Below are 27,200 nucleotides of genomic sequence, written 5' to 3'. Positions count from 1 at the left end.
CCCAATTTAAACCCTGGATGCTGACTCAGCATCAAGGGTTGATGAATTGATAAATTTCTGAGTGCCAAGCAGGGAGGTAATGGGTCCCATTTTTATAGTCTTTGGTATGACTCGGCCGGGGTTTGAAGTCACAACCTACGGATCTCAGGGCGGACACTCTAACCACTCGGTCACCTTTATCATATGAAAATATCATTATACAGTTTTTATGAAAGTGAACAATTACAGTTTCTTTTGTTATTTTAAAGGGGAACATTATCACCAGACCTATGTAAGCGTCAATATATACCTTGATGTTGCAGAAAAAAGACCATATATTTTTTTAACCGATTTCCGAACTCTAAATAGGTGAATTTTGGCGAATTAAACGCCTTTCTATTATCCGCTCTCATTGTGACGTCACACCGGGAAGCAATCCGCCATTTTCTCAAACACATTACAAACACCGAGTCAAATCAGCTCTGTTATTTTCCGTTTTTTCGACTGTTTTCCGTACCTTGAAGACATCATGTCTCGTCGGTGTGTTGTCGGAGGGTGTAACAACACGAACAGGGACGGATTCAAGTTGCACCAGTGGCCCAAAGATGCGAAAGTGGCAAGAAATTGGACGTTTGTTCCGCACACTTTACCGACGAAAGCTATGCTACGGCAGAGATGGCAAGAATGTGTGGATATCCTGCGACACTCAAAGCAGATGCATTTCCAACTGGACTGGACAGATCAGCTTTCAGGAAAAGAGAGCGGATGAGGGTATGTCTACAGAATATATTAATTGATGAAAACTGGGCTGTCTGCACTCTCAAAGTGCACGTTGTTGCCAAATGTATTTCATATGCTGTAAACCTAGTTCATAGTTGTTAGTTTCCTTTAATGCCAAACAAACACATACCAATCGTTGGTTAGAAGGCGATCGCCGAATTTGTCCTCGCTTTCTCCCGTGTCGCTGGCTGTCGTGTCGTTTTCGTCGGTTTCGCTTGCATACGGTTCAAACCGATATGGCTCAATAGCTTCAGTTTCTTCTTCAATTTCGTTTTCGCTACCTGCCTGCACACTACAACCATCCGTTTCAATACATGCGTAATCTGTTGAATCGCTTAAGCCGCTGAAATCCGAGTCTGAATCCGAGCTAATGTCGCTATAGCTTGCTGTTCTTTCCGCCATGTTTGTTTGTGTTGGCATCACTATGTGACGTCACAGGAAAATGGACGGGTATATATAACGATGGTTAAAATCAGGCACTTTGAAGCTTTTTTTAGGGATATTGCGTGATGGGTAAAATTTTGAAAAAAACTTCGAAAAATAAAAAAAAGTCACTGGGAACTGATTTTTAATGTTTTTAACCCTTCTGAAATTGTGATAATGTTCCCCTTTAATGGGCCACCTATATTAATAATGACTAGAGCAGTGGTTCTCAAACTCTCTTTAACCAAGTACCACCTCAGAAAACGTTTGGCTCTCCAATTACCACCATAAGGACGGACATTAAAATGCATTTGTGTAGTAGCCCTAAGAATTCATTAAAAACATGGCTGAGGTTTTATTTAACAGGTATATATTATATTTTGGCCACTGTAACATTATACACAGTTTGAACAGTAACATTGTGTTTGTATATAGGAAAGTAAAATACTGTACCATCCATCCGTCCATCCATCCATCTTCTCCCGCTTATCCGAGGTCGGGTCGCGGGGGAAGCAGCCTAAGCAGGGAAGCCCAGACTTTCCTCTCCCCAGCCACTTCGTCCAGCTCCTCCTGGGGGATCCCGAGGCGTTCCCAGGCCAGCCGGGAGACATAGTCTTCCCAACGTGTCCTGGGTCTTCCCCGTGGCCTCCTACCGGTTGGACGTGCCCTAAACCTCCCAAGGGAGGCGTTTGGGTGGCATCCTGACCAGATGCCCGAACCACCTCATCTGGCTCCTCTCGATGTGGAGGGGCAGTGGCTTTACTTTGAGCGCCCCCCGGATGGCAGAGCTTCTCACCGTATCTCTAAGGGAGAGCCCCGCCACCCGGCGGAGGAAACTCATTTCGGCCGCCTGTACCCGTGATCTTGTCCTTTCGGTCATAACCCAAAGCTCATGACCATAGGTAAGGATGGGAACGTAGATCGACCGGTAAATTGAGAGCTTTGCCTTCCGGCTCAGGTCCTTCTTCACCACAACGGATCGATACAGCGTCCGCATTACTGAAGACGCCGCACTGATACGCCTGTCGATCTCACGATCCACTTTTCCCTCACTCGTGAACAAGACTCCTAGGTACTTTAACTCCTCCCCAACCCGGAGATGGCACTCCACCCTTTTCCGGGCGAGAACTATGGACTCGGACTTGGAGGTGCTGATTCTCATCCCAGTCGCTTCACACTCGGCTGCGAACCGATCCAGTGAGAGCTGAAGATCCTGGCCAGATGAAGCCATCAGGACCACATCATCTGCAAAAAGCAGAGACCTAATCCTGCAGCCACCAAACCGGATCCCCTCAACGCCTTGACTGCGCCTAGAAATTCTGTCCATAAAAGTTATGAGCAGAATCGGTGACAAAGGGCAGCCTTGGCGGAGTCCAACCCTCACTGGAAACGTGTCCGACTTACTGCCGGCAATGCGGACCAAGCTCTGACACTGATCGTACAGGGAGCGGACAGCCACAATCAGACAGTCCGATACCCCATACTCTCTGAGCACTCCCCACAGGACCTCCCGAGGGACACGGTCAAATGCCTTCTCCAAGTCCACAAAGCACATGTAGACTGGTTGGGCAAACTCCCATGCACCCTCAAGGACCCTGCCGAGAGTATAGAGCTGGTCCACAGTTCCACGACCAGGACGAAAACCACACTGTTCCTCCTGAATCTGAGGTTCGACTATCCGGCGTAGCCTCCTCTCCAGTACACCTGAATAGACCTTACCGGGAAGGCTGAGGAGTGTGATCCCACGATAGTTGGAACACACCCTCCGGTTCCCCTTCTTAAAGAGAGGAACCACCACCCCGTTCTGCCAATCCAGAGGTACCGTCCACACGATGCTGCAGAGTCTTGTCAACCAAGACAGCCCCACAGCATCCAGAGCCTTAAGGAACTCCGGGCGGATCTCATCCACCCCCGGGGTCTTGCCACCGAGGAGCTTTTTAACTACCTCAGCAACCTCAGCCCCAGAAATAGAAGAGCCCACTACAGACTCCCCAGGCACTGCTTCCTCATAGGAAGACGTATCGGTGGGATTGAGGAGGTCTTCGAAGTATTCCCTCCACCGATCCACAACATCCGCAGTCGAGGTCAGCAGAACACCATCCGCACCATACACGGTGTTGACAGTGCACTGCTTCCCCTTCCTGAGGCGGCGGATGGTGGTCCAGAATCGCTTCGAAGCCGTCCGGAATTCGTTCTCCTCCCAAGTCCGAGTTTTTGCCTCCGCGACCGCTGAAGCCGCACACCGCTTGGCCTGTCGGTACCTGTCCGCTGCCTCCGGAGTCCTATGAGCCAAAAGAACCCGATAGTACTCCTTCTTCAGCTTGACGGCATCCCTCACCGCCGGTGTCCACCAACGGGTTCTAGGATTACCGCCACGACAGGCACCAACCACCTTGCGGCCACAGCTCCAATCAGCTGCCTTGACAATAGAGGTGCGGAACATGGTCCACTCGGACTCAATGTCCAGCACCTCCCTCGTGACATGTTCAAAGTTCTTCCGGAAGTGGGAATTGAAACTCTCTCTGACAGGAGACTCTGCCAGACGTTCCCAGCAGACCCTCACAATGCGTTTGGGCCTGCCAGGTCTGTCCGGCATCGTCCCCACCATTGCAGCCAACTCACCACCAGTTGCTGCCACCTTACCGTGGTAGAGGAGTTTGCGTGTCCCACAGTTTGAGAATCACAGGACAAGAACATATGAATGGAAACAACTCAAAGGCATGCAGTTGTGGTCAAAAGTTTACATACACTTGTAAAGAACATAATGTCATGGCTGTCTTGAGTTTCCAATCATTTCTACAACTCTTATTTTTTTGTGATAGAGTGATTGGAGCACATACTTGTTGGTCACAAAAATTATTCATGAAGTTTGGTTCTTTTATGAATTTATTATGGGTCTATTGAAAATGTGAGCAAATCTGCTGGGTCAAAAGTATACATACAGCAATGTTAATATTTGCTTACGTGTCCCTTGGCAAGTTTCACTGCAATAAGGCGCTTTTGGTAGCCATCCACAAGCTTCTGCTTGAATTTTTGTGCACTCCTCTTGACAAAATTGGTTGCAGTTTAGGTAAATGTGTTAGTTTTCTGACATGGACTTGTTTCTTCAGCATTGTCCACACATTTAAGTCAGGACTTTGGGAAGGCCATTCTAAAATCTTCATTGTAGCCTGATTTAGCCATTCCTTTACCACTTTTGAAGTGTGTTTGGGGTCATTGTCCTGTTGGAACACCCAACTGCGCCCAAAACCTCTACAATCTGATACATCTGACATATTACTATGCTTTAGAAGTTGGTTGTAAAAATCTCCTTCCGGGTCTGTCCCTGACAGCTCTGGAAACACTTTGTGGAAACGCTCCCCACCCACAGTGCTTGGTGCCTCGTCTGAGCTGCTGTGACTTAGATTATAGTAACTAATTAGGTTACTATAATCATGTCAAGTCAAAGTACAGAGCAGCACAAACACCACTGATTTGTAGAGCACACTCCAGGCCTGAAGGGGCAACAGTGAGAGCTGAGGGCTGAACATCTCCACCTGCTTCCAACAGATTGGTTTGATTGAATTCACCTGTTCACCTGCTCAGAGCAAATGCTCAAAAATGTTTGAGCTTCAGTCAGTCACCCCTTTGACATGCTGCTAAGAGGAAGGAAGACAGCTCCTGTGTGGACTCAGAAGACGCAACTGGTGAGGAAACCAAGAGAGAGAAGATAATTTCACTGGGGAGAATGTTTAAAGAAGATAATTTCACTGATGTTTACAAAATTGTTTAAGTTGACTGAAAGTACATTTAAAAAGTTACCAGTGATGTTTAAGTATATTCTAGTGATGGGTTGATGAGGCGTCATGAAGCGTTTCGACACATTGCAAAACTGTGTCGATACTGTGTCACTAAACACTGACATCTGCTGGACGTTAAAAATCCCTACAGGCAACCTATGGACCGACTCAACTGACACTGATTTTATGACCTAGTACAGTGTTTTTCAACCTTTTTTGAAGTGTGTTTGGGGTCATTGTCCTGTTGGAACACCCAACTGCGCCCAAGACCCAACCTCCGGGCTGATGATTTTAGGTTGTCCTGAAGAATTTGGCGGTAATCCTCCTTTTTCATTGTCCCATTTACTCTCTGTAAAGCACCATTTCCATTGGCAGCAAAACAGGCCCAGAGCATAATACTACCACCACCATGCTTGACGGTAGGTATGGTGTTCCTGGGATTGGAGGCCTCACCTTTTCTCCTCCAAACATATTGCTGGGTATTGTGGCCAAACAGCTTAATTTCTCTTTCATCTGACGACAGATCTTTCCTCCAGAAGGTCTTCTCTTTGTCTAAGTGGGTTTTATCCGATTACTTGATTAATTGACTAAACTGATGATTTTTTTCTTATATAAGTGGGTTTTATCCGATTCCTCGATTAATCGAACAAACTGATAAATTACTCGATTACTAAAATAATTGATAGCTTCAGGCTTGGATTGTCATTTACAAATTAAGATCTTTTTGTGGTAACCCTCTTTGTCATTGTGCTAGGTTTGAACATGAACCCTCTCATTACAGCCCCATTTGCAGGCTTTTTGTCCATTTTGCACATCTCCCAGATACCATCAGAAGGCTGGCGGCACACTTTCCTCGATGAAATTCAAATGACCTTCGAGAACATTTCGTCTTAATCGGTATTCATCCTTGGTGAGGCTTAGCCAGATTGATCTGTCATGGATTCCCTTGGTTTTTGTGCTAAGATCAGTGCATTTCAACAAGGCTTGGATGGACTGATGCACTTTGAAGTGAGAAGCCAGCTCTCAGTTAGCTGGTTCCCACGTGTCCATCATAAACCCCCTCATCCTCCTGAACACTGATGTGCAGTCCATCAGGGTTAGAAACAGTCAGCTGGGCTTTTTTGCTCGCTTTGTATTCCAGCATTGTTGCCTCAAAGCAGCTTCGAGTTGAAACTCAATATAATTATACAGTATATTGATAAAAGAAACATTGAAAACTAAGTCATCAGTTTTTTTTGTTGCTTGTTCACAATCACATGGTAATTACCTAGTGTATTATTATTATGACTATTGCACGCCCCTTCAACATTTCAGCATCAGTGATAAAACTGCTCATTTTGGTGTGACCTTTTATTTTGGCCACCCTGAGGCTTTCATGTACAATAATCAGCATGTTAATATGCCAAAGCTCGAAGGTAAATAGACTATCTCAACAAAAAAATAAGTGCTCACTAACATGATTAAGACATATTTGTAAACAACATTTGAGAGGCTAAATAAAAGCTCATGAAAAATGGGAGCAAAAACAGTAATGGTGTGTTTAGGGGTTTTGTCACAATACCATCATTTTAGTATGAAACCCAAAACCAGTGAAGTTGGCAGGTGAGGCGGGGCCTCACCTGCCATCATGGAAAGAAAAAAAATGTAAAAAGAAAAATATATATATTAAATTGTTAAATGTATCCAGTGATTATACTATTAAGTTATTTTCCATTTAACTTCACCAATTTTAGATTATTTTTATTCAAAATCGCTGAATTTTCATATTTGCCGTTCAAATACTGAGAAGAGACGGTGCGGTGAACAGCAGCCAGTCGAGGCACGTCACTCAGTGCCTCAACATGGACGGACTCGGCTAACTGCTGGTCTGCTGTGCAGTGAGACCGTATTGCTATATGAACTATATTATACATTTCCATAGTTTAGTTAGCTGAGGTATATAATGTACAGTGTATTTTGTCAACAACTGTATGTGTGTAAAGTATTTCTTGTGCTGAGCGATCATAAAACGGCTGCAAAAGACGCACTGGCTGAGGCTCGCCTCCTGCACCCCCGCCGTAGAATGCACGGCAACCCCTGACGGGAGTGTTATATCAACTAAAGCCCACACTTAAACTTTCCACGTGCAAGATTGAATCTATTTAAAAAAGTTATTTCATAAGAAGCCAAAAAGTGCAAAAACAATAATGTTCGTGTTGGAGGAGTTGTGAATGACTGCAGGGCCACAACATTAGGTACACCTGCAGACTGCAGGTGTACCTAATTCACAACTCCTCCAACACGAACATTATTTTTTTTGCACTTTTTGGCTTCTTATTAAATAACTTTTGTAACCTATTTTTATGGGCTTTCCTCTTTGTGATGTTAAGTTCCTGTTATGCGCTGTTATACAGTATATGCCTTGAGCTCTTATTTTGAAGGCGCTAAGAGCGGAATTTTGACACGTTGGAGTGGAGCGGAAGTTTTTGAAAGAACGTAAATAAAGTGGTCCTCGTGTAAACTGGAGCCTCCGTGTTTGTTATTTTGTAGTTTCATACAGTATAGGCGACATTTATAAACCCTCGGTTACACTTTTTTAAATAGATTCAATCTTGCACGTGGAAAGTTGAAGTGAGGGCTTTAGTTGATATAACACTCCCATCAGGGGGTTCATTAATCCAGCACAACAGCGGCACATTTATAAGTAAAGGTAAGACCATAATAACGTTTTTTTTATTAAATGTGCTTTTTGTGTGCTACAGTTTGTATGTGTAAAGTTAAAGTTAAGTTAAGTTAAAGTTAAGTTAAAGTACCAATGATTGTCACACACACACTAGGTGTGGTGAAATGTGTCCTCTGCATTTGACCCATCCCCTTGTTCACCCCCTGGGAGGTGAGGGGAGCAGTGGGCAGCAGCGGCGCCGCGCCCGGGAATCATTTTTGGTGATTTAACCCCCAATTCCAACCCTTTGATGCTGAGTGCCAAGCAGGGAAGAATGCTGGTATGAGCTTTTAAACATAACCCGTTAACTGCTGCCAATCAAATGGTGAATAAGATACTCTTTAGGGTTCATATGTTTGTAAATCTGACTGTGGTGAAGTCAGTGCCTCACCAGCCATCAACCTCACCGCACGTCACTGTTTTCAACCTATATTCAATTGACTGCAAAGACAAGATACTTCATGTTCGAACTGGAAAACGTTGTTATTTTTTGCAAATATTAGCTCATTTGGAATGTGATGCCTGCCTGCAACATGTTTCAAAGTGGGAAAAAAGACTGAGAAAGTCAATGATGTCATGACGTGACGACGCGCTGTCATGTCCGTTGAAAAAAATTAAATGGGGAACTGGTACCGTATTTTTCGGATTATAAGTCGCACCAGCCGAAAATGCATAGTAAAGAAGGGAAAAAACATATGTACGCTGCAATAGAGTATAAGTCGCATTTTTTGGGGAAATGTATTTGATAAAATCCAACACCAAGAATAGACATTTGAAAGGCAATTTAAAATAAATAAAGAATAGTGAACAACAGGCTGAATAAGTGTATGTTATATGAGGCATAAATAACCAACTGAGAACGTGCCTGGTATGTTAACGTAACATATTATGGTAAGAGTCATTCAAATAACTATAACATATAGAACATGCTATACGTTTACCAAACAATCTGTCACTCCTAATCGCTAAATCCGATGAAATCTTCTTCCTCGAATATTATTTGATATTTTACGGTAATGTGTTAATGATTTCACACATAAATCGCTCCAGAATATAAGTCGCACCCCAGGCCAAACTATGAAAAAAACTGCGATTTATAATCCGAAAAATACGGTACTTTTCAAACAGAGTATAGTACTGTTTTGATACATTATTACCGCGATACTATACTTGTACCGGTATACCGTTCAACCCGAGGTGGTAGTGTGACATCATCATGTAATTTGTATAGAAATGGCCTAATACAAAGGCTAAAACATGTTGTGGAGGTTGCTCCCCAGTGGGTTCTTTGGACCACCACCATACTTGCCAACCTTGATACCTCCGATTTCGGGAGATGTGGGGGGGGGGGGGTCCAATGCAAAGCGTCGGATGCAGTGGTGTAAAGCACGTCGCCACTGGACTCTAGAGCAGTGGAGACGTGTTCTCTAGAGTGATGAACCACGCTTTTCCATCTGGCAATCTGATGGACCAGTCTGGGTTTGGAGGTTGCCAGGAGTTGCCACCCTGGTTTACGTTTCAGAGCTCTATCTTAGTAGTTGGCATGGCTTATTGGATCCTCCTATGGCAGGCCTGGGCAATTATTTTGACTCAGGGGGCCAAATTTAGAGAAAAAAATGTGTCTGGGGGCTGGTATATCTATTTTTAGGAACACTGATACAAAATCTCACAATAATGTCTGATTGAAAGCTAAAAATGTTATGACAGACCGCCTTAAAAACGGAATAGAATTTTACAATTTTTATACTGAATGAGACACCCAGAATCATACTTGCCAACCCTCCCGGATTTTCCGGTAGACTCCCAAAATTCAGCGCCTCTCCCGAAAACCTCCCGAAAAGAAATTTTCTCCCGAAAAACTCCCGGAATTCAGCCGGAGCTGGAGGCCACGCCCCCTCCAGCTCCATGCGGACCTGAGTCCAGTGTGCGCACACAAGGAGACAAAGCAGAAGAACAAGACCATAGTCTAAGAGCGCAGGGGAGACACTTCTCCAGGCCCGATGTATGCTAGGGGGAAAACACCCTTCACCTTACCCGGCAGTGGGTCTTTAGGGTGAATGATGAGTCCAGCGATTAGTTGCAAATCTTGCTTTATTGATTGCTTGCACACAGCCAATCCAACACAAAACCAACTAGTCCCCCCCGCACTCAGCTACCGCTCCCTCTCTTCTCTCGCCCACACACTCACTGACGTCCCTCACCTCACATGCTGTCACCTATTAAAGGGCCACAAACACACATACTCTACTCTCATAACACACAGTACGGTTAGTAGAACAACTGTGTTTTCATTACTGTGTATTTGATAGGTGCCATTGCCCCGGAATTGTATTGCATTGTACTTTCAAGTACAACAATGAGTAGATGAGTGTTGTGTGTGTATATATGTAAATAAATGAACACTGAAATTCAAGTATTTCTTTTATTTATATATATAATAAAATAAATAAATATATATATAGCTAGAATTCACTGAAAGTCAAGTATTTCATATATATATATATATATATATATTTATATATATATATATATATATATATATGAAATACTCGAGTTGGTGAATTCTAGCTGTAAATATACCCCTCCCCTCTTAACCACGCCCCCAACCACGCCCCCGCCCCAACCACGTCCCGCCCCACCCCCGACCACGCCCCCCACCTCCCGAAATCGGAGGTCTCAAGGTTGGCAAGTATGCCCAGAATGTACATGAAAATAAAGAATGTGGGATTTACAATATTAACAATGAACAATAAAACACTGAATATTGACAACATATGAACGTCACACCCCCTCTCGATCGACATATTTTACAATCAGTCGAAACGCAACAAAAATGCAACAAACAGCCAAATATGAAAGCGAAGGGTAAAAAAAACAAAACATCTACAATCTGATACATCTGACATATTACTATGCTTTAGAAGTTGGTTGTAAAAATCTCCTTCCGGGTCTGTCCCTGACAGCTCTGGAAACACTTTGTGGAAACGCTCCCCACCCACAGTGCTTGGTGCCTCGTCTGAGCTGCTGTGACTTAGATTATAGTAACTAATTAGGTTACTATAATCATGTCAAGTCAAAGTACAGAGCAGCACAAACACCACTGATTTGTAGAGCACACTCCAGGCCTGAAGGGGCAACAGTGAGAGCTGAGGGCTGAACATCTCCACCTGCTTCCAACAGATTGGTTTGATTGAATTCACCTGTTCACCTGCTCAGAGCAAATGCTCAAAAATGTTTGAGCTTCAGTCAGTCACCCCTTTGACATGCTGCTAAGAGGAAGGAAGACAGCTCCTGTGTGGACTCAGAAGACGCAACTGGTGAGGAAACCAAGAGAGAGAAGATAATTTCACTGGGGAGAATGTTTAAAGAAGATAATTTCACTGATGTTTACAAAATTGTTTAAGTTGACTGAAAGTACATTTAAAAAGTTACCAGTGATGTTTAAGTATATTCTAGTGATGGGTTGATGAGGCGTCATGAAGCGTTTCGACACATTGCAAAACTGTGTCGATACTGTGTCACTAAACACTGACATCTGCTGGACGTTAAAAATCCCTACAGGCAACCTATGGACCGACTCAACTGACACTGATTTTATGACCTAGTACAGTGTTTTTCAACCTTTTTTGAGCCAAGGCACATTTGTTGCGTTGAAAAATTCCGGAGGCACACCAGCAGCAGAAATCATTAAAAAACTAAAATCAGTTGACAGTAAAAAGTTATCGCAATTGTTGGATGTGACTTAAAACCATAACCAACCAATCACTATAGCTTTTGTCTCAAAGTAGGTGTTTCTGTCACGACCTGTCACATCATGCCGTGACTTATTTTGACTTTTTTGCTCTTTTCCTGTGTAGTGTTTTAATTCTTGTCTTGTGCTCCTATTTTGGTGTCTTTTTCTCTTTTTTTGGTATTTTCCTGTAGCAGTTTCATGTCTTCCTTTGAGCGATATTTCCCGCATCTACTTTGTTTTAGCAATCAAGAATATTTCAGTTGTATTTATCCTTTGTGGGGACATTGTTGATTGTCATGTCATGTTCGGATGTACTTTGTGGACGCCGTCTTTGCTCCACAGTAAGTCTTTGCTGTCGTCCAGCATTCTGTTCTTGCTTACTTTGTAGGCAGTTCAGTTTTAGTTTTGTTCTGCATAATTTTCCCTAAACTTCAATGCCTTTTCTTAGGGGCACTCACCTTTTGGTTTTTTTTGGTTAAAGCATTAGACACCTTTTTACCTGCACACTGCCTCCTGCTGTTTCCGACATCTACAAAGCAATTAGCTCCCGGCTGCCACCTACTGATATGGAAGAGTATTACACGGTTACTCTGCCGAGCTCTAGACAGCACCGACACTCAACAACACATAATTTGCGGACTATACTTACTGGTTTGCAAAAAATATTTTTAACCCAAATAGGTGAAATTAGATAATCTCCCACGGCACACCAGACTGTATCTCACGGCACACTAGTGTGCCACGGCACAGTGGTTGAAAAACACTGACCTAGTTTATACAATAATATAAACCAAGTCATTGTTTTTCATTTAGGATAATTTCATATCTTCATTTAAATGAAAATATATTTTTCTTTTTTATATACAGTCAATAAATAATGTGAACATGTATCATAACATGGAAATCTAAGAATGTGATGTGAATGAGGATGCTTTTTTTTAATTTTTTTTTTTTTTACACATTTTTATTCCAAAAAAACAGTTTTTCCAACGTATTAAATTTTAGACAATTTCTCTTTTTAGTTATTATTTCTCCGGCTGTAGAAAAGACCCACTCACAGGGCACAGAAGAGGCGTCAGTGCGACACAGTTCGCGTATCGGTCACGTGACCGAAACAGCTCATGATCGGTCATGTGACTTTCTAAAAGCGGTACGCGCACCGACACAGGGTTTTGCTCTATGAGCTCGACGCATGCGCCGATGCATCGGCGTTGCCGGACCCATCACTAGTATATTCTTTGGATTGTTTAAATCTAATTTCATTCATATTGTTGGAAATGTTTAAGTTTATTCTTAAACCTAGGCCCTATCAGTGGAAATTAATTTTGGTTGGATTGATTTGAAAGAAAAGCAAAGCATGTATTATGTTGTATGTTTATGAAACACTGTTTTTTTTCTGTTTGGTTAAGTTTATCAACCTATTCTGCTATTCAACTATTCCACTATTCAACTATTCTACCATTCAACTATTCAACTATTCTACCATTTGACTATTCAACTATTCATTCTGTTAATCCATTCACTTACACCGATAACCCACTTTATTGTATTGCTTCAAATCAAACATCAATAAATCACAAGGAAAAATGATTGAGTTGTCCCTTTGAATCTTTCTTGAGTCCAACTGGCCCTTTCAAGTTTGGGCACGGCTGTGAAAAAACCTGAAGAACTTGACAATGACCATAGTAACTAGTGTATCATGCAACAGTGCCGATTCCAACCATTGAAATACTTTGTATAGTTTAAGACTTACGGTCATTAGAAAACATCACTGCACATTATAATGGCAGCTACACTTTCCATCTTAAAGATAAAAAAAAATATTATTTGAGAATATCCGGGGGGCCTGATTGAAAAGCTTAAAGGGGAACATTATCACAATTTCAGAAGGGTTAAAACCATTAAAAACCAGTTCCCAGTGACTTATTTTATTTTTCGAAGTTTTTTTTCAAAATTTTACCCATCACGCAATATCCCTAAAAAAGCTTCAAAGTGCCTGATTTTAACCATAGTTATAAACACCCGTCCATTTTCCTGTGACGTCACATAGTGATGCCGAAACAAACATGGCGGATAGAACAGCAAGGAATAGCGACATTAGCTCGGATTCAGACTCTGATTTCAGCGGCTTAAGCGATTCAGCAGATTACGCATGTATTGAAACGGATGGTTGTAGTGTGGAGGCAGGTAGCGAAAACGAAATTGAAGAAGAAACTGAAGCTATTGAGCCATATCGGTTTGAACCATATGCCACCGAAAACGACACGACAGCCAGCGACACGGGAGAAAGCGAGGACGAATTCGGCGATTGCCTTCTAACCAACGATTGGTATGTGTTTGTTTGGCATTAAAGGAAACTAACAACTATGAACTAGGTTTACAGCATATGAAATACATTTGGCAACAACATGCACTTTGAGAGTGCAGACAGCCCAATTTTCATCAATTAATATATTCTGTAGACATACCCTCATCTGCTCGCAGATTTCTTTGACTTTATCGTTGGAAATGCATCTGCTTTGAGTGTCGCAGGATATCCACACATTCTTGCCATCTCTGTCGTAGCATAGCTTTCGTCGGTAAAGTGTGCGAAACAAACGTCCAATTTCTTGCCACTTTCGCATCTTTGGGCCACTGGTGCAACTTGAATCCGTCCCTGTTCGTGTTGTTACACCCTTCGACAACAGACCGACGAGGCATGATGTCTCCAAGGTACGGAAAACAGTCGAAAAAACGGAAAATAACAGAGCTGATTTGACTCTGTGTTTGAGAAAATGGCGGATTGCTTCCCGAGCGAATAATAGAAAGGCGTTTAATTCGCCAAAATTCACCCATTTAGAGTTCGGAAATCGGTTAAAAAAATATATGGTCTTTTTTTCTGCAACATCAAGGTATATATTGACGCTTACATAGGTCTGGTGATAATGTTCCCCTTTAACGAGCCGCATGTGGCCCCCGGGCCTTAATTTGCCCAGATATGTCCTATGGTGTGTAGTATAGCTACGAAAGTATTAAAAGTCCTATCATCAAAATTGATATTGTATTTTGTCGATATTGCATAACCTTTTATACAGAGTTGCACATAGTGTGCACTGCATAAATATGTTATGTGGTGCACAACACTATGTCCTATTCTGACATGACTGAATGTCTGTGATTTGTGTTTCTATTCAGACGATCCAGTGAGTAACATGACGACCTTGCGCTTTGGACAACACCTCATCAAGGTCTCTGCCGTGTTCCTGCAGACAGAACTGTCCTTTGCTCTTGTCAACAGGAAGCCAGTGGTGCCTGGACGTATCCTTGTTGTGGTTTGTAACAAGAGGTAGGACACGGGCGACTCAAAAAAGAAAAAAAAAAAGAAGTAAATTAAATGTTGTAACACCTCACATATCACATTTACCAAGCGTGGCTTTGTTGGTCGAGCGGCCGTGCCAGCAACCTGAGGGTTCCTGGTTCGATCCCCGTCTTCTGCCATCCTTGAGCAAGACACTTCACTCTTACTCCTGATGGGTCCAGGTTAGGGCCTTGCATGGCAGCTCCCCCATCAGTTTGTGAATGTGTGTGTGAATGTGGAAATAGTGTCAAAGCGCTTTGAGTACCTTCAAGGTAGAAAAGCGCAATACAGGTATAACCCATTTACCATTTAAAAGGACCAATGTCTTAATCTGTATGTCAAGTATGTTTCATTTGTATATATACTGTACATATATTATATATAACATTTGATTCCCAGCCACATGAAGCACATCAATCATCATATTGCAACTGTCCAAAAATTTGTAATGCACTTGCAGGCCTCAAATTTTTACTTTTTAAGGTCAGGGCAAGTGTTGCCTTAAAAGAGGGCTCATATTTTAGGGCACCAAGGCAAGTTATAAGGGCACCAAGGCAATTTTCTTTCCAGGCAGGGGCTCCCATGCATGCATATATATATATATATATATATATATATGTATATATATATATATAATATGCATGCGTGCGTGCATGTTTTTTTTATTCATTAATAATATAAACTTGTCAGCTTTGTCATTTAATGATGCCTTTATCTCTATTTTTACATTTTGATAGAGGGAGGTATTTTGTGTTATTATACTTTTTTATGTTATGTACATTTATATGTACGTGTAAATGATGTATAGGGACATATCCATTAAGTGTTTGAGCAGAAACTATAGGAATTAACTATACACAATAAAACATTAACAAAATGCTGTGTCACATGAATGGTTTTTGTAGTACCTTTGTGACATAAAAATCACAAGTAATGTAAAAAAAACCTTGTTTACTTTTTGATATTAAAATAAAACACAAAGCAGTTTGACTAATGACGATTAAGTCTAATAAACAAGCTTAGTTCTTCTCTTGGTTCAGTACAACAGTTTGGCCAACAAAAATAGTGACACCTCTCACATCGAATACACAATCTTCACAGCCTTTGTTCTGTTTGATGAGGTGACAAAACATTTTAGCTAGCATTGTTATTTGAACACTGATACAGTTTGCAGTTAAATAAAGGGCTAGTGAACATCCCAGTCAACAAAGTAAAGACTTTATAAACAAGTTGTGACAACGTTCACGACACATCCCCTGCTGCAAAACATGAAATAGTTTTCTCCTTTGCTGTATACTTTTAGTGTGGGGACAAGGGTCTCCAATATTGTCCACACCCGTCTCCATCTAAACAAAGCAGTGTGCTCTTAAACGCACGCCGGGAAGCCGTAAACCAAGTGCTGGGCTCAGTTTACGCCGAGGGGAAATCTCCCGAGCAAAGTCCGTGTCCTTAGTCCGCAAATGATTATCAAGCCAAACGAGGTTAGTGAGCATGCGCCTGACTTCGTGTTGACTAAAATGCATTAATAAATGACGTTTTTTTCGGTAATTAAAACAGACGGTATTACTAACCGTCTGGAATTTTATCGCAAATGATCAGTATACCGTTTACTGTTACATCCCTCGTCCATCAACAAGTAGAAAGTGAAGGGCGGTCACGGCATGTTCTTGCCGCAGATGTTGGTAAATTTTTTAGGATTTACGGCAAATGAGGAGGGCGGTCGCGGCTTTTGCCGCAGTTGCCGTGGTTAAATTTGAGCCCTGCACTTTTTCCAAGCTCTAAGATAAAGATTGTTAGCAAACGACCCATCACTAGATTCCATTCATTTTTGATATGAAACAAAACGTATACACCTATGAATGTCCATATAATGGGACCCATAACTTATCAATCAAATCAAATAGAGTATCTTTAACAGTAATCCATTATGTTTCATCCATTGAGTTCAGCCTTGACATATCAGAACAATAAGTAAAGCATTACCTAAATCACCCTGCTGTTGCCTGGCAACAGATGTTTGGTGGCAAGAAAATACCCTCTAACGACTGTGTATACCTTACTGTACATATACATCCACACCTAACGAGGATATGTGGCTGGAAAGCACAATGCCATTCAGAATGTATCTTTTTATTTTTATTGTCAGAGTAGGGCTTCACAAACTAGGAATTTTCAACATAAACAAACTCACAAAATAATCTAAGATAAAATAGATAAAAAGATATTTGTCCCTGCAGAATTTCACAATGTCCCGAATTTATTAAATCCCTGCAAATTATTTGCTTTGGTTGATGATGTATGGATGAGTGGTACAGTACATTTCTACACTGATACCATATAAATAAACATATTTATTTTACTAAAGTTTAAGTAAATGAAATACAATGCAATATAATATATAACGATATTATTTAAAAAAAGAAAAGTGTATAGGTTTTTACAAAAAATGTCAGGCTTTTATCCACAATGTCCAACAGTCAGAAAGTCTCAGTAAATTATAAATTCCTGAAGGTCAGGCGATTCCTTATGCTCCATTTCAGTTGTAGATAAAGATGTATGAGGTATAAATATCAGTGTTTATCGAAAAGCGACAACATAAACACATCAGATTTAGCGTTAGCCTGTGAGCATTGGCATTCGGTTCACTCGTGTTCAGACTAATAACTGACTACTTTTACAACATGTAACAAAGTAAGAAGTGAATATTTGATGGGATTGACTTTAGTTCCACTCGTCCTTCATCTCACATTTATCTAAATACGTTTAAAAGTGTCCATCCGCTTCTCGTAGCTTCACGTATTGAAATGAAGTTTGTCAAAATTAATGAACAGCATTCAACTGTAAACTAGTTTTAAGGGGAACTGCACTTTTTTGGAGCTTTGACGATTCTTAACAATGCCAATGAGAGAAAAGAAGACAAAAGGTTTTTTTTGCATTCTAATTTTTTTTCAAATGGCTCGTTTTTGCAATGCAGCTAATGGGAGCAATTCATTCTGCCTAAAAATCACCTTTAAAAATGCATCCACAAACTGTCAACAATACTTAATTTGAGTTCTGCAACCAAGCTGTAGCAATTTTTTTTTTGTAAGAGCGTACAATAAGTAACTGTTAATTTAGGGTAGTAACACATCGTCTTGCAATAAGTAAGATCGCTACGGCAAGAGATAAGATAGCTTTTGCGTCAGCAGCTAAATGATTTTTGAGTTTGTAATCACAACATAATGCTATAGGACACCAAAACCTGAACAATCATAATACAGTATCGGTAAAGTATTATTTCATGTTTTTGTGTACACCGCTAGCTCAATAGTGTATGTAGTTTGATCAATATGATAAATAAATGATCAATATTATATTGACAGTTGTCTTTTCTTGTCGTTCTGGCAATATTTAGGTCCTAAATGGCTTTCAAAGTGTGCCAACTTGTCAGAATACCTACTCAGACTTATTCTGCCCAGGTGAGATGCATGATTTATGATCTAGACTACATTTACAGGGAGCAAGGAAGCAAGGAAACAGCAGACCACTCGATGATAGGGACGGCGTGGCGAAGTTGGTAGAGTGGCCGTGCCAGCAATCGGAGGGTTGCTGGTTACTGAGGTTCAATCCCCACCTTCTACCATCCTAGTCATGTCCGTTGTGCTCTTGGGCAAGACACTTCACCCTTGCTCTTGATGGCTGCTGGTTAGCGCATTGCATGGCAGCTCCCGCCATCAGTGTGTGAATGTGTGTGTAAATGGGTGAATGTGGAAATACTGTCAAAGCGCTTTGAGTACCTTGAAGGTAGAAAAGCGCTATACAAGTATAACCCATTTATTTATTATGATGTAAACATAGGCACACACGGAAGTGATCACGGCGCTGCCATAAATAGTTTGTCTGCGTTAGCACTTATAATAACAATATCACTAATACTTGGTTAATATTCAAATCACAAAATTTTAATGGAATTTTGTTGGCGGTTTTTGAATGATTACTAAATACTACTGTATTTGTTTATTTACAATTAAATTACCCTGAAATGCATCAAAAAAAAAAATCCATCCATCATGTCTTTTATAATGGTTGTAAACGATATGCAAACTTCCAAAAAAAGTGCAGTTACCATATAAGCTACTTTATTTGTTTACCATTCATTAAAAGGTAGGCCTACATGTCGTTGACGACCAAACTACTAGAGGAAAGTAAATTGTGTAATCTTATGTACAGTGTTCATGAATGTTATGCTGTAACTATGGAATTGTCTGAATGTAATTTATTTTTGTTAATTGCTAAACAATTAACACATTCAATTTGGAAAATGTGGTGTCCCAAAAGCTAGCGTTGATCCAACAAACACATTTCTCATAGTTTGTCTTTGGTTTTGGAAAAATATTTTTTCTGAAATATATGGCAATTCTACTGATTCTCAATGCTTACTCCGTATTGTTTGTGGGACAGCTTGGTTGTAGTCGGAGCACAACAGAATTCCCTGCAATCTGTTTGGTTGAAGTATTCATATGCATGTGCGGTGGAAATAATGATGTTTTGGTACAGATCGGTGTGTAGTGGACTATTGTGGTGAAGATAGAGCTGAGTCAGAAGTAAACACACTTTTTTTTTTTTTTAACCGTTCCAGGCTCCCTTATGGTCACAAGCGCAGTCGGGATCTTTCCTCTGCAGCTTCCCTACCCCATCTGATCTGACTCCTACTGTATTTTCTTGATGGCATTGAGTAGCTGATGACAAATGAATGACAGATAACCTTTTCTGTATGATCAATCAACCTACTGGATATTGTTGGACAGTTTGTGACGTTGAAGCTTACAGTTGTAAATACTGCGGTGTCCTCCATAATTAATTTACATTTGAATCGTAAGAATCTGCTGACTGAATTTATATGTGATGCTGCTGTGCAAAATTAAATAAGATGCAAATTCAAACCTGATGATAGTCTCATCAAAATATATAACTCGTGACAAGATGTTTTATTCTTTCTCCCAAAATAGCTTTGTTGAGTGTCTTAGAAGGAGACCGATGCTCATACTTGCCAACCTTGAGACCTCAGATTCCGGGAGGTGGGGTGGGGGGGCGGGGGGTGGTTGGGGTCGTGGTTAAGAGGGGAGGAGTATATTTACAGCTAGAATTCACCAAGTCAAGTATTTTATTTACCGTATTTTCCGCACTATAAGCCGCGCCTAAAAACCACAAATTTTCTCAAAAGCTGACAGTGCGGCTTATAACCCGGTGCGCCTTATATATGGATTAATATTAATATTCATTTTCATAAAGTTTAGGTCTCGCAACTACGGTAAACAGCCGCCATCTTTTTTCCCCGTAGAAGAGGAAGCGCTTCTTCTTCTATGGTAAGCAACCGCCAAGGTAAGCACCCGCCCCCATAGAAGAGGAAGCGCTGCTTCTTCTACTGTAAGCAACCACCCGCCCCCGTAGAAGAAGAAGCCCCCGGATATTGCGTTTCATTTCATTTGTGTGTTTACATCTGTAAAGACCACGAAATGGCTCCTATTAAGAGACACGCGTACAACGCACAATTCAAACTCAAGGCAATAAGTCACGCAGTAGAACACGGAAATAGAGCAGCAGCGAGAGAATTAAACATAAATGAATCAATGGTGCGTAGGTAGAGGAAGCAACAAGATGACCTGCGCCACTAAGACAGGGAGACAGCGCCGGACGACATACGCCAACATCTGCCAGTGGATTGTAAATGCCTGGCGGATATATCGTTCTCAACTGTGGTCCGAGCTTTCCGGAAGGCAGGATTCACGGAACTGCTGGACAACAACAGCGACATTGACTCTGATGACTTCGACGAGACGGAGCCGGCCATTTTGGATGCCGTATTCGCCCAACTTTTTAATTCAGACACTGAAGAAGAACTCAAGGGATTTATGGATGAGGAATAATTTCAGAAAGTGAGCTTTAAATCTTTATTTTGTGTGTTGTGTGACATTAACGTTCGAGCAACGTTGAGTTATTGATGTTACTATTGCTCTGCACTAATTTGAGTGTTACTATTTTTGTGATTGCACATTTGCACATTACATTTTGGGGGTGAACAGAGTTGTTAGAACGCTGGTTTGTAATATATTATTAAAGTTTGACTGACCTATCTGACTGTTTTTTTGACATTCCCTTTAGCGCAGCGTAGGCGCGGCTTATAACCCGGGGCGGCTTATAGGTGGACAAAGTTTTGAAATATGCCATTCATTGAAGGTGCGGCTAATAACCCGGGGCGGCTTATAGTGCGGAAAATACGGTATATATATATATATTTTTTTTTTGTATTGTATATGTATATATATATATATATATATATATAAATAAATAAATAAGAGAAATACTTGAATTTCAGTGTTCATTTACTTACACATATCCACACACATAACACTCAACTACTCATTGTTGAGTTACGGGTTGAATTGTCCATCCTTGTTCTATTCTCTGTCACTATTTTTCTAACCATGCTGAACACCCTCTCTGATGATGCATTCTGCTTCGTCTCCTTGTTGTGTGCGCAGTTGTGCACTGTACTCTCTAAAAGCTGTAGATGTTATTGTCATATATGCATGCACAGTAGATGGCAGTATTGTCCTGTTTAAGAGTGTCCCAACATTGCTGTTTACGGCAGACAAACTGCTTTACGGTAGACGAAAACGTGACTGCTGTTGTTGTGTGTTGTTACCGCGCTGGGAGGACGTTAATGAAACTGGCTAACAATAAACCCACATAAGAAACCAATAACTCGCCCTCGATCATTCTACAGTTATAACGTGATTGGGCAGGCACGCTGTTTATATTGTGGGAAAGCGGACGTGAAAACAGGCTGTCGACACGTCACTCAGGTCCGCCTGAATTCCGGGAGATTTTCGAGAGAAAATTTGTCCCGGGAGGTTTTCGGGAGAGGCGCTGAATTTCGGGAGTCTCTTTCCGGGAGGGTTGGCAAGTATGCCGATGCTAAGTTGTTTTTTTTCTTCTTAGTTTTGTTGTTACAATGTTAGATACTTGTGGTAAACAATGTCAAAACAACAAATCGTAAGGTTCATGCATTTTGGCGTGAGCTTGCATGCAGTTTTGGATGCCTCTGTTTGTGGGGTTTGGCCATCTGGCTACATTAGGACGCCACAGCGAGGTGGACGTACTGATTTTGTCATTAAATAAATGTCAGCCAGACCCGGAGAAGCTCTGCATGAGGCTAGCAGAGTTTGAGGAAACACGAGAAGGTGGAATAAAGTATGGTTTTCAACTAATCCTGGCGAGCGCACAATAACACCGACGTGCACCATGCAGTGACATAAATAGTGCTATAAGCAGCTTTTATTTTAAATGCAGAGTCAACATGAGGTGCACCTAATGTTTAAATATTAAACGGGCAAAGCTGTATAATCTTTATGAAGATATTTTTGCCTGTGTGTGGAAAGAAAAATAGCCGTGACATACAAAACCCAAAATTTGTAAATTAAAACAGAATACAATGATTTGCAAATCCTTTTCAACTTATATTCAATTGAATGGACTGCAAATACAATATATTTAATGTTCCAACTGATAAACTTATTTTTTTTTGCAAATAATCATTAACTTTAACATTTAATGGCAGCAATACATTGCAAAAAAGTTGGCACAGGGACATTTTTACCACTGTTACATGGCATTTCCTTTTAACAACACTCAGTAAACGTTTGGGAACTGAGAAGACCAATTTTTGAAGATTTTCAGGTGGATTTATTTTCCATTCATGCTTGATGTACAGCTTAAGTTGTTCAACAGTCCGAGGTCTCCGTTGTGGTATTTTAGGCTTCAAATTGCGCGACACATTTTCAATGGGAGACAGGTCTGGACTACAGGCAGGCCAGTCTAGTACCCGCAAGCCACGCTGTTATAACACGTGGCTTGGCATTGTCTTGCTGAAATAAGCAGGGGCGTCCATGATAACGTTGCTTGGATGGCAACATATGTTGCTCCAAAACCTGTATGTACCTTTCAGTACCTGTATGGTTCCTTCACAGATGTGTAAGTTACCCATTCTTTGGGCACTAGTCTTAGTACTGTAGTATATTTGTTCATTCTATGGTTACATATGGGACACGAGTCACATGGTGGTCTTACGTCAGACTCGGAAGTATCCTGAGGGATAAAAGAGTGGATTAAGGGAAAGTCCTTCAGCTGCCGCCTCGTTTTAACATATATTACTGCCTTTGCACAAGTCAATGTTTAGTTTTGTATGCACAATAAATCAACACAAAATCTGTACTTTGGAGCAATGTTCAAGGACTATTATTTGGCTTGTTAGTTCCCGTCACAGACGAGCGATGATGGTCACGGACTTTTGTTTGAGGGAAGAGTTGTTTGATGTTGTTTGATGCTAGAAAATGTCCGATGCTTTGCAACAGTCAGCCTTAATGAATTGTTGCAGCTCGGTGATTTATGAGCACACCATGCGATGCGCGATTGCGAGACGAACGGGTGTAATGCAAGGCCGCGCTCGGGGGGCTGTGGCCGCGTTGTGGAGAGCCACGGGAAGAGAGGCTAGAGAGAGAGGCGAGGCATGTGGGCGTGTTTGGGTGTTAAGATACTTGCCTGATGGCGAGTCTGTTGGTAATTATCGGGTGGGGATGTCACTGATGTCATATTAATAAACAACTTTTCGAATAGTCGCGATCGACCAGTCAATTTTTGGGACTGTCCCGGTTAATCACAATCGACGGTTTGGTGACCCCTGATCTAGACCACAAGGAAGTGTTTTAAATATAGATTAAAATCATGGTAGGTCCCTCTTAAACTTGCCTTACCTATTACCGTATTTTTTTGACTATAAGGCACACTTAAAATCCTTTCATTTTCTCAAAACTCGACACTGCGCCTTATAACCTGGTGCGCCCAATGTACGGAATTTTGGTTGTGCTTACCGACCTCAAAGCTATTTTATTTGGTACATGGTGAAATAAGTGTGACCAGTAGATGGCAGTCACACAAGAGATACGTGTAGACTGCAATATGACTCAAGTAAACAATACCAACATTTTATATGTTCCATTGAAATTACAGAACATTACACACGGCGCTCAAAAATCTATCAAAATGTTTTAGTACGACTTTGGTAAGCCATGAAGCCACACCGCTTGATGGATTGTACTGTGCTTCAACATAGGAATGTTATTATGGTGTGTGTATAAGGTAAGACATATCTGGTGTTTTGTTTCGCAATATTATGCAAAAACAACTTTTCTTACCTTCTGGTACCTGCTGATCTGTATTTGGGATCTGCATAAGGCCTGAAAATTTGCGCCAGTCCTTTGTAGTCTTGTAGTCTTATTTTTCTCTATCTTCTTGTTATGGGACATTCATCCTCCGCTGTTCCATCCATCCATCCATCCATCCATCTTCTTCCGCTTATCCGAGGTCGGGTCGCGGGGGCAGCAGCCTAAGCAGGGAAGCCCAGACTTCCCTCTCCCCAGCCACTTCGTCCAGCTCCTCCCGGGGGATCCCGAGGCGTTCCCAGGCCAGCCGGGAGACATAGTCTTCCCAACGTGTCCTGGGTCTTCCTCGTGGCCTCCTACCGGTCGGACATGCCCTAAACACCTCCTTAGGGAGGCGCTCGGGTGGCATCCTGACCAGATGCCCGAACCACCTCATCTGGCTCCTCTTGATGTGGAGGAGCAGCGGCTTTACTTTGAGCTCCCCCCGGATGACAGAGCTTCTCACCCTATCTCTAAGGGAGAGCCCCGCCACCCGGCGGAGGAAACTCATTTTGGCCGCTTGTACCCGTGATCTTGTCCTTTCGGTCATAACCCAAAGCTCATGACCATAGGTGAGGATGGGAACGTAGATCGACCGGTAAATTGAGAGCTTTGCCTTCCGGCTCAGCTCCTTCTTCACCACAACGGATCGATACAACGTCCGCATTACTGAAGACGCCGCACCGATCCGCCTGTCGATCTCACGATCCACTCTTCCCTCACTCGTGAACAAGACTCCGAGGTACTTGAACTCCTCCACTTGGGGCAAGATCACCTCCCCAATCCGGAGATGGCACTCCACCCTTTTCCGGGCGAGAACCATGGACTTGGAGGTGCTGATTCTCATCCCAGTCGCTTCACACTCAGCTGCGAACCGATCCAGTGAGAGCTGAAGATCCTGGCCAGATGAAGCCATCAGGACCAAATGCCCCCGATGTCCACGCGATGCTGCAGAGTCTTGTCAACCAAGACAGCCCTACAGCATCCAGAGCCTTAAGGAACTCCGGGCGGATCTCATCCACCCCAGGGGCCTTGCCACCGAGGAGCTTTTTAACTACCTCAGCAACCTCAGCCCCCGAAATAGGAGAGCCCACCACAGATTCCCCAGGCACTGCTTCCTCATAGGAAGACGTGTTGGTGGGATTGAGGAGGTCTTCGAAGTATTCCCTCCACCGATCCACAACTTCCGCAGTCGAGGTCAGCAGAACACCATCCGCACCATACACGGTGTTGGTAGTGCACTGCTTCCCCTTCCTGAGGCGGCGGATGGTGGTCCAGAATCGCTTCGAAGCCGTCCGGAAGTCGTTTTCTATGGCTTCCCCGAACTCCTCCCATGTCCGAGTTGTTGCCTCCGCGACTGCTGAAGCCGCACACCGCTTGGCCTGTCGGTACCTGTCCTCCGCTGTTGCCATTTCTAATATAAAGTAGTGTAAAGTTCTTACATCTGTCTGTAAACTCACCATGAAAGCACTAACACATACCGGTGTAGTGAGTTATCATTATTCACCCAAGGAACTTTAGTTATTCTGGTCTGACTGTTTTTCACAGGACACATTTCCTGCCTTGTTGCACGAGTGAGCCACAGATGAGGAGATGCTGCTCCGTTATGGATTGAAGTAAAGTCTCAATGTCATTAAAACAGTTAAAGGGGAACATTATCACCAGACCTATGTAAGTATCAATATATACCTTGATGTTGCAGAAAAAAGACCATATATTTTTTTAACCGATTTCCGAACTCTAAATGGGTGAATTTTGGCGAATTAAACGCCTTTCTATTATTCGCTCTCGGAGCGATGACGTCACAACGGGAAGCAATCCGCCATTTTCTCAAACACATTACAAACAGAGTCAAATCAGCTCTGTTATTTTCCGTTTTTTTGACTGTTTTCCGTACCTTGGAGACATCATGCCTCGTCGGTGTGTTGTCGGAGGGTGTAACAACACGAACAGGGACGGATTCAAGTTGCACCAGTGGCCCAAAGATGCGAAAGTGGCAAAAAATTGGACGTTTGTTCCGCACACTTTACCGACAAAAGCTATGCTACGACAGAGATGGCAAGAATGTGTGGATATCCTGCGACACTCAAAGCAGATGCATTTCCAACGATAAAGTCAAAGAAATCTGCCGCCAGACCCCCATTGAATCTGCCGGAGTGTGTGAGCAATTCAGAGACAAAAGACCTCGGTAGCACGGCAAGCAATGGCGGCAGTTTGTTCCCGCAGACGAGCGAGCGAAACCCCCTATCGACCCTAGCTTCCCTGGCCTGCTGACATCAACTCCAAAACTGGACGAATCAACTTTTAGGAAAAGAGAGCGGATGAGGGTATGTCTACAGAATATATTAATTGATGAAAATTGGGCTGTCTGCACTCTCAAAGTGCATGTTGTTGCCAAATGTATTTCATATGCTGTAAACCTAGTTCATAGTTGTTAGTTTCCTTTAATGCCAAACAAACACATACCAATCGTTGGTTAGAAGGTGATCACCGAATTTTTCCTCACTTTCTCCCGTGTCACTGGCTGTCGTGTCGTTTTCGTCGGTTTCGCTTGCATACGGTTCAAACCGATATGGCTCAATAGCTTCAGTTTCTTCTTCAATTTCGTTTTCGCTACCTGCCTCCATACTACAACCATCCGTTTCAATACATGCGTAATCTGTTGAAACGCTTAAGCCGCTGAAATCCGAGTCTGAATCCGAGCTAATGTCGCTATAGCTTGCTGTTCTAACCGCCATGTTTGTTTGTGTTGGCATCACTGTGTGACGTCACAGGAAAATGGACGGGTGTATATAACGATGGTTAAAATCAGGCACTTTGAAGCTTTTTTAGGGAAATTGCGTGATGGGTAAAATTTTGAAAAAAACTTCGAAAAATAAAATAAGCCACTGGGAACTGATTTTTAATAATTTTAACCCTTCTGAAATTGTGATAATGTTCCCCTTTAATATACAATATACGTTATAACGACATGGCGCAGTTGGGTGAGTGGCCGTGCCAGCAACCTGAAGGTGGTTCGATCCCCACCTTCTACCAACCTCGTCTCGTCCGTTGTGTCCTTGAGCAAGACACTTCACCCTTGCTCCTGATGGGTCGTGGTTAGGGCCTTTTATGGCAGCTCCCGTCATCAGAATCAGAAATACTTTATTAATCCCCGAGGGGAAATTAAAATGGTCAGCACAATCCCACTCAAGATCAGACAAACATTACAGGGAGACAGAACAGGATC

The 27,200-nt window shown here is 42.2% G+C and overlaps 1 protein-coding gene across 2 annotated transcripts in view; it reads left to right on the top strand.

Moving 5' to 3' along the window:
- LOC133583834 (bis(5'-adenosyl)-triphosphatase-like) overlaps nucleotides 1-27,200 on the top strand; it is a 282,505-nt gene that overhangs the window by 39,390 nt on the left and 215,915 nt on the right. The window contains exons 1-2 of one of the 2 annotated variants that reach the window (XM_061937676.2): nucleotides 10,800-10,979; nucleotides 14,570-14,692. In XM_061937676.2, coding sequence (XP_061793660.1) covers nucleotides 14,587-14,692 — 106 coding nt within the window. In that variant the 5' untranslated portion in view covers nucleotides 10,800-10,979; nucleotides 14,570-14,586. Of the gene's footprint in view, nucleotides 1-10,799; nucleotides 10,980-14,569; nucleotides 14,693-27,200 lie in introns of those variants that run through there. The other variant, XM_061937675.2, reaches the window with a different exon arrangement.

This window comes from Nerophis lumbriciformis, linkage group LG03 (genome assembly GCF_033978685.3).
Source record: "Nerophis lumbriciformis linkage group LG03, RoL_Nlum_v2.1, whole genome shotgun sequence".
Taxonomy (NCBI): Eukaryota; Metazoa; Chordata; class Actinopteri; order Syngnathiformes; family Syngnathidae; genus Nerophis; species Nerophis lumbriciformis.
Note: the sequence above shows the minus strand (reverse complement) of the source record. Positions and strands in the feature narration are given on the sequence as shown.